Here is a 12843-nt window from a genome sequence, read left to right on the forward strand (position 1 = left end):
TCTGAAGCTCGACAGAAGCTTGAGACAAGCTGTATCTGTCAAGAATTATGAAATCAGGATTTCCAGATCTGATTACACACATATCCTTGAGTATTTGTGTAGGGTTTTTTTTCTCATAACCCTAGACATATATAAAGATTATTTTAAAAGACGTCACAAAGTGATGCAAGGTGTTGCAAAAGAATAATCCATGCATATTGTGACTGGAGATAGAGTTTGCTTTAGTTCATCATATTCTCTGTAGAAGCTATTGCGTCTTTATGCTAAGGGTTTTGTGGCCTAAGAGCTTCCTAATCTTCATTGTTGATGAGCTGAAGAACTTTACAGCCAACATCTTCCTTAAGTTGGTGTGTTAGTCACATATTGGGATTCGTGCATCATTGGTTAGTCACGTACTGGGATTCGTGCATTGAATGAAGAGATTGCTGCAACAATATAAGTCCAATTGGGTATTAGGGTAAGGGTTCAACTATAGGTTGGTATTGGGTACTGAGATTCCTTTTACTTGTAACCGCTTGTGATTGATAATAGTGGATTCTCGGGAGTGGTGACTTTAAATTCACTCGGTGGGGTTTTGTTTCGGTAGTTTTCTCCATTCGTAAACAAATCACCTGTATCAAATTAAATTTCCGCTGCATTTAGTTATTTGGTAATTTGTTTGTGCTACCACACTATTGCATGTAATTTGACTAATTAATTAACTTGGGTAATTAATTAATTTGCCAAAGGGGTCAATTCATTTTAATTCAACAAAAAAATTTCATTCTCTTGAAAAGAGATTATTATATTTATAATTTCTCTTATCGTAGAAGTAGTTTCGAACTATTAATTGAATTTTGTTTACTAATATAGATACATGAGATTGAAATTACATATTTTTAAGACATTCCTAGGAGACTATATCATATTATAAATTTAATATTTAAAATAATATGTAGGAAAAAAGTAGAATTTATGTCTAAAATTGAACACTTCACCTATTGAATGAAAGAAAATAATTTGTCTAACAACATAAAGAGAATGTGATCAAACAATTATTTATTTATTTATTTTTACTATAGAACCTTTCATTTATTAAGATCTAATTGTCTTTAACTGGATCTTCATATCGCATTTTTGGTTCTACACTCATGTTGAGCATTCTCATTCGCTACATCATTATTCTTTTTATTATTTATTTTTTACTTTTAATTTTTTGATAATACTAAATATATAAATATATTAGCTTTACAAATTCATCTCAAGCAGTTTTAACTTTACATATTCATCTACTTTAGTTTTAATGTTATAACTAAATAATAAATTAATGAAAAATTAAAACAAAAATATTGTCTAAACATATTCATCTAGGGCGATTTTAATAGTTGATAGACACATTCAAATACATAGCCATAATTTTATTTTGATATAAAATCAAAATCTCACTTCCAAAATAACTAAGTATTATGTTAAAATAAAAAATTATAATGATCATATGTCTATAATGCATTGTATATCCCATAATAGGTCTCATTCTTCTACCCTTTCCCAAGAGTTGATGACTATTCATAACTATTACTTGACACCAAAGAAGCGTTCGACCCAATACTTTATTTCTCTCCTAGTTGATCCCGCTTTGACATTAGAAGTATATTGATTTTTACCCAATAATCGAATATTTTTGTTTTTAAATATTGCATATTTGATTCCATTTATAAATCTATTTTCTTTTCTATGAGAATTAGTCTCAATAAGAATGCTAGTTCTTTATATATGTGTGTGTGTATATATATATATATATATATATATAGAGAGAGAGAGAGAGAGAGAGAGAGAGAGAGAGAGAGAGAGAGAGAAGCGTCAAAATAAAAAAATATAGTCATAAGTCAAACACCAAATTATCCAAGTCATGCTATATAATAGAATAACATTATATTCTTGTAAACTATCTTTATATGTAATACAATAACATTTAACAATCACAAAAAAGAGAGAAGATAATAACTTAAAAACACAAAAACCAAATTGCATCAACCCAAAGTAAAATTCTAAAGAACACATAAATTCTTAAATCAAAAGTAGAGATATAAAAAAAAAAATTCACACAAAAATAAAACATGAGAGAGAGAGAGAGAGTATTAACCTTTTTCGTGTGGGAAAATATGTATAGAAATGGAGAGAGGATGACATACTTATAATAATAGAATGGGGATAAGAAGAGCCAAGCGAAAATAAAAGGAAGATGAATGGATAAATGAAGAGTGACATTAATGTTGAGAGTAGTGGAGAGATGAAAAGGTAAAAGAGAAATAATTGTTGGAAGTAGTGAAGAGAAATGAGAAATAAGTAGATGATGTGGCCACTAATATGGTTCAACAGGAGCATAGCAATAATAAATGATACGCTTTAGCTTTTAGAGAGATATATATATATATATATATAAATTACAAGAGATTTTCTCTTATTGAGTTGAATATTGACTAGAGCAAAGACAAATGAGATTCTTTTCACCTAATGCTTTCAAGAATTCACCTGCATAATTCATCACCATTATCGCAACATGCACTTTACCATCTAACAAGAAGCATCAACATTTGCTTTCCAACAAGAGTAAGGTGCTCTTTCCCACTAGACTTGTCTAGAAATTTGCATGCAAAGTTGGGGATTAGGGGTCTTGGCTTCGAATCTCTGATAGTCCAAATGAATTTATTGAATCAAACCATCAAGATTGAGAGGCTCACTTGTTAGCATCAATTTATTTCTGAAGTTCCAAATCGTGTTCATGGTCACAGACTCACAGCCACTATAAGAAGAGTTTGATTTTTGGAAAGCCCTCCTTGTGATAACACACTATCTGGGATACAGAAGCCTTAATCAGACCAAGACTTGAGTCTACACCAACCTTGTTTATCTTTGGCCCAAAACTGATCTAAACCACACTAATCTTACCACATCATTTTTTCATTTTTTTTTTTTTGGGAGAATAACATCACAACTTAAAAACAAATGAACCTCAATTCTGCCTTTCTACCACATGAATACCACGTGCTGATGTGTCTTCTTCCCTCCCGATCTTTTCACTAATCCTGCTTTTAGGGGTAACAAGAAGCATCAACATTTTTAACCTTTTATGGAATATGCTTTGCCATAAGGATTTCCAAACGATGGTATGACAATTATTGAATCTGTGTTGTTTATCAGCCCAATATATGGACTTGACAAAAAAGAGTGGAGATCTCTCTCCGACCAAATCACATTTTCTTGTGTAAGGGAAGTTGGAAGAGGATTCTTGTAGGCACAGGATCCAAGGATCATTCCAAACTTTTATACTATGGCCTTGCCCTACAAGAAAACATCTAGGCCTAATAGAATTTCTTGTAGTAACCGATATCAGGAAAATGACATATTCAATGCTTGAGGTTCTCACTTTTCTGAGGCCTAAGAGAGGTGATTGGTAGAGAGCCGCATCCTCAATTTTAGAGAAACTGATTCTCATGCTCGAACCGACAACATTTTAGTTGGGCAAATAGCACTTGCCATTGCACCAAAATCTAGCCCCTTTTATTACTAATTCACAGGGAAACAAGAAATTCTTTTTAGAGAGTAAAAACTAAAATGAATGAGCAAAGTATATTTTGATAATAATTTACTTTATAGTGTGATGGGAAAATGTATTGCATACATTATAGAGATTCTTTTTAACAAAATATTGTTTTCAGTCTAAAAATTGACATGAAGTTCAGTTTTCATTCTTAAACTATCCAAAGTTGTTTCCCCCTAAACTATATTGATAACATTATACTTTATGTCATTAGTAGATTCCGTTAATTTTTTTATCCTATGTATCTAACTAAATGCTTGGGTGAAATTACTTAATTTGATGTGTAGCACTAATAAATAAATAGTTATTTCTCAAAAATAAATAAATAAAAAGTTATTTTAGAATCACAACTTTTGTTTCATAACTTTTTGTCACAACTTTGATGTTATCAATTGTAAATGATTGTCTATCACTTTCGCATAGATGCCCTGTTTTTTATCTATCACTTACAATCAACCACATTTGTGGCACAAACATTGTCCACAAATTTTCTCATAAATAAAACATTATTCAATGTGATCCATAGTCTGAAAGTAAATATGGCATGTGTTGAAATTGGATTACACATGATTGAAGAATCAACTGCCTTCTGGCATGAATTTTCACGCAATGGACGCTGCTACCAAACCTTGAAATATTTGGACCTTCGCAAGTCAAAATAAACAACGGATAATCGCATTGATTTGTTCAACTGAGCTACGCAGCTCCAAGGGGTATGGTTTAAGCCTAATAAATGGAAAACCGTAGTTGTTTAGGGAAAGTTGGTAACTTTCACAGATGACAAACCATGATGTATCTGCATAGTACTTCTTAGGAAACACACAATCGTGTAGTTACTGCTCACTGAAAAGAGGCTCAAGGTTGAAGGAGTCAATGAAATGAGACTGCAAAAGAACTAGGGCCCCATTCACATTCATGTCATAATAAAACCCTTTCCATTAAGTTATTGAATTGTTCCTTTACAGCCATCTACTTTAAGATTAGTTTAAAAGACTCTATTTTAAATTATTGTGATATTCATCTGACACTGTCAAAAATAGACAAATGTTCTAGACCATGAAAAAGATTTAGAAAATAACAAAGATTTTCCATTTTGCTATCTCTATCAAAGCTAATTGGTCCTTAACAGTGTCCAAGAGGGACACGATTTGCTAATAAATTTAAAAGATATTTTGACGACAGCCCGCCATCTTCAGTGGACTTTGTTGCTGCTTGTGTCACTTCCTATGTCTCTGCATCAGCAAAACTAAGAAGGCTATGGAGGTTTTCACATAGAAAGAGAGCTATATATAGAACCATGATCTTCATTCTTCAACCACAAAACCAACCTAAAAACTTATCTTTTGCAAATCTTGTACTGTCTAAAAAACAGGCGTTTCTAGCAGCCATGATGAAATCATCAAACTCACCCCTCTACCTGCTATCTTGCCTTCTAATGTTACTGCTTCTCCCGGTGCCTTCCCTATCAGCTGACCCTGATTCGTTACAGGACTTTTGTGTTGCAGATTTGAATGCATCCATATCAATCAACGGATTTCCTTGCATACCTGCCTCAAAACTTAATGCAAGTGATTTTTTCTTTGATCTGAGCAAAGAGGGTGTCACTAACACATCAAACTTAAACTTCAGTGTCACTCCTGCAAACGTCCTTGCATTTCCTGCTGTTAACACTCTTGGGATTTCAATGAACCGTGTAGACTTTGGCCCTGGAGGACTTAATCCACCACACACTCACCCTCGTGCAGCTGAGATGGGTTTGGTTGTTGAAGGGAGCATACTTGTGGGGTTTGTGACAACTTCCAATGTGTATTACTCTAAGGTTTTGACTGCTGGAGAGGTCTTTGTCATTCCTACGGGACTTGTACACTTCCAAAAGAATGTTGGAAACGGGAAAGGTATTGTCTTCACTTCTTTCAATAGTCAAATGCCAGGGGTTGTGATTTCCTCAACAACTCTCTTTGGTTCACAACCCCCAATGCCTAATGAAGTGTTAACTCAGGCGTTCCAAGTAGACGATGCTGTTGTCAATAGCATTAAATCCAAATTTGGTTCTTAAGCCATGGCCTTCCTGATAAGGTCCCTTTGATTTGAAGATTGTGTAATAATACTTTTGAGATTACCTGCCTCCCTTTGTTGGGCTGTATTATTCAGGTTATCAGTGTATGTTGTTTTGATTATTGATTGATTTTATAAAAAATTGTATCGTTATTGATTGATTTTGTGATACCTATGTTGTAATGTTTATTGATGAATTTTATCATAAATGTTTCACTTGTGAGTTGAAGTACTGAGTTCTAAATAACACAATTGAATCTCCCTTACTGTAAAAAAATACCTTGAAGAATATACCTCTAAATTTGGATACAATAATCGAAAAGTGTCCTGTATCAAACCCCACGAACAATGACAGCAAATTGTCACGGAATATTTGTAGCTCAAGTTAATTTCCATTTAGTTTCATTTTAAGTGGAAAGTAATGATTCAAATTGGCTTTAATGGGTTCTCTCAAAAAAATAAAAATAAAAATAAATTGTCTCCTAAGGCATTTGTTAATTGCTCATTCAGTACTTCAACATTAGTTCTATTTTAACCAGTATGTAATTAGTAGTGGTGCTAATGATGTTAGTTTGAATTATTATATATAAAATATAGTTCGGCTAGGACATTGGAGATACTAAAATAGTTTTTCTTTGCAATTTTCATGATATTGGTTATGCCAAGTTTCTCATCATATTGCTATAACATATATAATTTTGAAAATCAGTATTGGATACTATATAGATAATATCAATTCACAATTATTGTTTGTGAACTTCTACTAAATATAACACAAAATAAAATAATACATTGGTCAAATAGAATCTCCTAAATTGAATGGGGATAGGTGCACGGGATCGTTCGGCTTAATTACAGTTTGTTACGTTCAATATTTTCGCATAGAAAATATTTGAATAGAAACAATATAAAAAATATGCTCATTAGTTCAGAGAAAAAATAACAATAAAAATCTAAACAATTTAATTTGTATGGAAAGCTAACAAAAGAAAAATCTAATTTTGATTCTAATTGAATTTTCTCTAAACTTTGGTTTAAAAAAGCAATATATATATATATATTACCTAATTAATGATGGACCGTACATAGTCATGGTATATTATATAAATGACTTATAAATTTGAATTGTTTTTAGTTATACAAAAAAAAAAAGGCTCATAAATATAAAATCATTCAAAATCTCTCTTCCTCTAATTTTATATATAGAGTTTGATATATGAATATGTTTTTTATGATTTATTTATATTGGACTCCTCATTTTCTATACTAAATTAACTTATTTGACACACAACTTAAAAAAACTTAGATAAGAAGGGAAATGTGGTGCAAAATTAAACTCTAATTGAAATTCAATGTTTACACTAAATCAACTCACTTAATATAATAATTTAAAAACTTAAATTAGATGGGACACATAGCGCAAAATTAGATTCTAATTGAATTCTAATTTGAAATCTAATTTAATTTTCTCTCAGCTTTGCCTATATATATGTAAGGACACGATTCCTGCGCGGCCCAGTGACATTTTCGGGTTCACGCGGGAGAGATCCCTCACAATACGATTTGTAGAGAGTGGGCTTGAAAAGCTTGGGCTTGGTCACGGGGGGATGGTCCGGTCTGGATTTCAGAAAGATCCCTGTGGAAAATGGACTGGGCCTAAACGTTTAAAGCCCCGCCATACTGCCACCTCTGAGAATGGGATCCTCGGACTTGATCCGAGGACCCTTGTGGTCCTTTCCGGCTGTCCAACGGAGGACTTTCTCTGTTCTGTGCATGGATCGTTCCGGCGATCTTCCTCATGAAGTCTCCTTTTTTCCTCCTCCTTGCTAGATTCACTTACTTCTCTTTTTATACTAGTGTGCGTTCGATGTCCTTCGTCCACGTGTAGGGTCAGTCTTTACAAATACTGACATTGGTCCCATCAGTCTAATCCCGGAATTGTTGGGGATGACTTGATAAAGCTGTAGAGTACGGTTCTGCCAGGCATTGGGCCTTATCCAGAAGGGTATTTAGGGTAATCGCCCCAAGGTATTTTGGATTTCCTTACGAATTTATCCCTTTATTCTGGGCGGATTATGGGCCTGCCGAGGACTAGACTGTCCTCGGCTGCCTCCCAAAAATTGGTCCGTGCTCGGCGTCATGGAGCTTGGGCCACAGTTCTCCTCGGATTGGGTCCTCGGACTTTCTAAGGGCAAATGGGCCTGGTCCACGAATTGCTGGGCCCCACAATAGCCCCTCAAAACCCTTCTATCCGAATTCCGGATTGGAAAGGAGGGTTTTGGCAAACCCGGGCCCTTAATATGGCCCATTTAGCTTGATCCCGCATTTATGTGAGCGGTTTCTCAGGAAGTTAGGCGGTTTTTGAGGGATTCCTTTTAATCCGCTCGGAATCTGCTCCTGCCGCTTGGATGTCCCAGACGCGCCCTTAATGAATTCCCCTTAATGAGGCTCATTTATATCCGGCGGCTCATTTGATAAGGTGGAGAAGTGGAACGGACGCCTCTTTTTTCTTCAGATTCTTTGGGAAGGTCGAATGCATTTAATGCCATCCGTTCTGCTCTTCCTATAAGAAGGCAAGCAGGAGGCCATCACTTTCGTACTAACTCCCTTCTATTCTTCTGAGATCGCACCAAATGATGAAGAAATCATGCCCCTCCTCTAGACACCATATTCTGATAAAGCTTGAAATGGCTCGATCAGGGCAAGGGTGGCGCAGACTTAAGATCTGTCTCGCCTCTCTTTCAGCCAAAATCCGAAGCAGGGACTCGTCGTGTCGAACTCTCGGCGTGACTGAGTCGAGAACAACCAAGACCAGCACCACCCGGCTCCTCATGAGCATACCTAATATGGCACCAACGTGTTAGGAGTCAGGGCTGAGGCAGGGGCTAAGTGCTTCTGCTTCTCCCTCTTTTGCTCCTTGGTGCCCTCCTCCGCTTTCCTCTTATAGTCTTCCCAGCATCAGTTCCGTCCTGGTGCCTTCCCTTTTCCCTCTTTTGCTCCTTTTCTTTCTTTTCATCCCTTCTCTCTTCTTCTCCTCCTTCTTTACTCATGTCCTCCATCTTCCTCCTTCATCTCCTCCATCTTCTTCATTGATTTCTTCCTTACTATTTCCTTCTCCTTCAATTCTTCTTCCTTCTCCTTCAATTCTTCTTCCTTGTCCTTCATCCTTTTCCGAAGAAGGTTCTTGTCATGATATGAGCAATGTTGAGGCAGAGACTGAAGAGACCTTGAAGATGAGTTTTAGAAGAAGCCTGACTGTTTACTTCTCTGTACTGCGAGTGTTATCGTTGCTTCAGCAGTTCTCCTTTTGTATAGGCTTGTTTGAGCCCTTTTTCGTACATTGTAATAATCTCTTATATTAATAAAAGTGTTTATTATTTCATTTTGCATATTCCGTTTATGTTTTTGTATATTGGTAAATGCTGCTCGGCTCAATGAGAAAGTCTCTAAACCGATGACAACTAAGACCAAAATACTTGATAATAAAAAGATGTTGCCATAACTCTAATATAAGTGTTTGGCCCAATAAGGCCGACCAGTGAAAAGTAATGATTACCCATGCTGGCCGAGGAGAGAACTGGAGGCTTGATGCCGTGTTTGGGTCCGAGGACCATACAAGGCCTTGATTCTATACAAAACTCGTAATAATAATAATTTTTATACTCGGTTTCCCCATAGGCTTGAGTCCGAGGACCATGCAAGGCCTTGGTTCAGTCCATGACTTGTAATAATAATAATTTTTATACTTGGTTTCCCCATAGGCTTGAGTCCGAGGACCATGCAAGGCCTTGGTTCAGTCCATGACTTGTAATAATAATAATTTTTATACTTGGTTTCCCCATAGGCTTGAGTCCGAGGACCATGCAAGGCCTTGGTTCAGTCCATAACTTGTAATAATAATAATTTTTATACTTGGTTTCCCCATAGGCTTGAGTCCGAGGACCATGCAAGGCCTTGGTTCAGTCCATAACTTGTAATAATAATAATTTTTATACTTGGTTTCCCCATAGGCTTGAGTCCGAGGACCATGCAAGGCCTTGGTTCTGTTTTATTCCCTCTCCTTAGGTATCCCGTACGCGGCCGGGCAGGAGGTTGTCCTCGGCATTAGTTATTACCCGGCGTGGGCCGTAGTCCGTGGGCCATCATGTAGCAAGGGCATGGGCCGCGAATTTACTAGGCCCACGGATCATGAGATATTTCCATAATCTTTGGCCACGCGGTACTTCTGGGTGTCCCGATGTTCGAGGTGCACCTCGACGAGGCTCCTTTAGTCTTGTCGTTGCAGAGGTTTGTTGGAAGTCGAGCTGGAGACGTTTTGTCTGTAGCGTTCCTCGGGAAGCTGCGCTAATTAAATGCCACCACCCTATCTCCTCAAATAAATAAGAGAGCAAGTTTCTTTGCCTAGGCACCAGCTCCTTAGTCTCCTCCTTCAGCTTCCTCCCGCAGCAAGTCATGTTTGAGACGAGGGTCGGGGAAGAAAAACTCTCTCCGCCGCAAAGGCGCCACGTTCTCCTCAAGCTCAGAAGAGTGATATACGGGCAACGAAGGCATAGATTCAAAGAAATATTCCCTTATGACAGGGGGGAGAGGGTGTTTCCCACGCTTTTAGTCAAAATCCGAAGCAGGTTCTGGTCATGCCAGATTTTTGGTATGTCCGAAGAAGGAATTTCCACCATCAGCACTGTCTACCTTGCAGCCGGCAAATTTCTGCGGGGGCTTCCCAACTTTCGGCTCCCTGCATCTTCTTTGTAGATGGTGTTAGCCTGAGGTCAGGTTCTTTTGCTGCCTGAGTTTCGGGCACGTGAAAGCGTTGAGGATGAAACGAGGTCTTGAGGCAGTAGCCAACCTCTCCTCTGTGCTACCTGCATCCTCCCCACTGCGGCGTGAGGCTCAAGTTGGGCTCCTTTGCTGCCGGAGCTATGGGCATGCGAAAGCATGGGGGAAGGGACAAGGCCTCGAAGCAGTAGCCAACCTCTCGTCTGTGCTACCTCCTCGGCCTTCTCTTGCTTCCTTGTAACTTTCCTTTCTATCATGTAGCAAGTTTTATCATAAGTTGATTTCAGCTTTTTGTTGTATGCTGTACTGTTTCTTTGTTTTAATAAGAAAGGAAATTTTGCCTACTTATTTTGAATACTACTCTTTTTGCAACATTATTTTGTGGAAGGGTGTGCTCCCTGTGTCTGTTTCTTCAATGATACTTAGAGCAGGAAGTTTTGAAACATAATCCAATCAGTTCTAATGTACCAACACTACCAAACCTTACGGCGATAACTCATAGCAGGTTTAACTCAGGAAACTAGCAAAAATAACAATTGAATATTCTGTGATAAGTATGAGAGTACCGTCCGAGGAGTTGACGGAGGGTAAAGAACTCAAATTGTTTCTCAGGTGACGTATTGCCCTACGTCGCATCGATTCCCTTGGTGCTGCAGATTTAAGAGCAGACTTGCGAATCCCCGCAGTTTGGGAACTGACCCAATGGCGAGTGGGGAGCTTTCCTCAGATGAATCCAAATTCTACGTAATGTAGTTTTTCCTTACGAGTAGTTGGTTTTTCCATAGGTTTGAGTCCGAGGACCATACAAGACCTTGGTTCCGTCCAAAACTTGTGATGTTTATCTCTTGTACTTGGTTTCCCCATAGGTTTGAGTCCGAGGACCATGCAAGACCTTGGTTCTGTCCAAAACTTACGAGATTTATTTTTTTGTGTTTGGTTTCCCCACAGGCTTGAGTCCGTGGACCATGCAAGGCCTTGGTTCTGTCCAAAACTTTTGGTTTTCATCTTCTTGTACTTGGTTTCCCCATAGGTTTGAGTCCGGGACCATGCAAGACCTTGGTTCTGTCCAAAACTTACGAGATTATTTTTTTGTGTTTGTTTCCCACAGGCTTGAGTCCGTGGACCATGCAAGGCCTTGGTTCTGTCCAAAACTTTGGGTTTTCATCTCTTGTACTTGGTTTCCCCATAGGTTTGAGTCCGAGGACCATGCAAGACCTTGGTTCTGTCCAAAACTTACGAGATTTATTTTTTTTTGTGTTTGGTTTCCCCACAGGCTTGGTCCGTGGACCATGCAAGGCCTTGGGTTCTGTCCAAAACTTTGATTTTCATCTCTTGTAACTTGGTTTCCCCATGTTTGAGTCCGGAGACGCATGCAAGACCTATGGTTCTGTCCAAAACTTACGAGGATTTATTTTTTTTTGTGTTTGTTTCCCCAGGCTTGAGTCCGTGGACCATGCAAGGCCTTGGTTCTGTCCAAAACTTTCGATTTTCATCTCTTGTACTTGGTTTCCCCATAGGTTTGAGTCCGAGGACCATGCAAGACCTTGGTTCTGTCCAAAACTTTCGAGATTTATTTTTTTTTGTGTTTGGTTTCCCCACAGGCTTGAGTCCGTGGACCATGCAAGGCCTTGGTTCTGTCCAAAACTTTTGATTTTCATCTCTTGTACTTGGTTTCCCCATAGGTTTGAGTCCGAGGACCATGCAAGACCTTGGTTCTGTCCAAAACTTTCGAGACTTATTTTTTTTGTGTTTGTTTTCCCCACAGGCTTGAGTCGTGACCATGCAAGCCTTGGGTTCTGTCCAAACTTTTTGATTTCATTCTTGTACTTGGTTTCCCCTAGGTTTGAGTCGAGGACCAATGCAAGACTTGTCTGTCAAACTTACGAGATTATTTTTTTGTGTTTGGTTTTCCCCCACAGGCTTGAGTCCGTGACCATGCAAGGCCTTGGTTCTGTCCAAAACTTGATTTTCATCTCTTGTACTTGGTTTCCCCATAGGTTTGAGTCGGGACATGCAGACCTTGGTTCTGTCCAAAACTTACGAGATTTATTTTTTTTTTTGTGTTTGGTTTCCCCACAGGCTTGAGTCCGTGGACCATGCAAGGCCTTGGTTCTGTCCAAAACTTTTGATTTTCATCTCTTGTACTTGGTTGCCAGGACCATGCAAGACCTTGGTTCTGTCCAAAACTTACGAGTTTTATTTTTTGTGTTTGGTTTCCCCACAGGCTTGAGTCCGTGGACCATGCAAGGCCTTGGTTCTGTCCAAAACTTTTGATTTTCTTCTCTTGTACTTGGTTTCCCCATAGGTTTGAGTCCGAGGACCATGCAAGACCTTGGTTCTGTCCAAAACTTACGAGATTTATTTTTTTTTGTGTTTGGTTTCCCCACAGGCTTGAGTCCGTGGACCAATGGCCAAGGCCTTGGTTCTTGTCC

The 12843-nt window shown here is 38.1% G+C and overlaps 1 protein-coding gene across 1 annotated transcript; it reads left to right on the forward strand.

Moving 5' to 3' along the window:
* The first annotated feature begins 4883 nt into the window (after window positions 1-4883).
* LOC115965787 (germin-like protein subfamily T member 2) lies at window positions 4884-5806 on the forward strand. The gene has a single exon (XM_031085089.1). The coding sequence runs from the start codon at window positions 4968-4970 to the stop codon at window positions 5634-5636; it is 669 nt and encodes a 222-aa protein (XP_030940949.1). The 5' UTR covers window positions 4884-4967; the 3' UTR covers window positions 5637-5806.
* Window positions 5807-12843: the final 7037 nt, after the last annotated feature.

The sequence above is a fragment of the Quercus lobata genome, chromosome 10 (genome assembly GCF_001633185.2).
Source record: "Quercus lobata isolate SW786 chromosome 10, ValleyOak3.0 Primary Assembly, whole genome shotgun sequence".
NCBI lineage: Eukaryota > Viridiplantae > Streptophyta > Magnoliopsida > Fagales > Fagaceae > Quercus > Quercus lobata.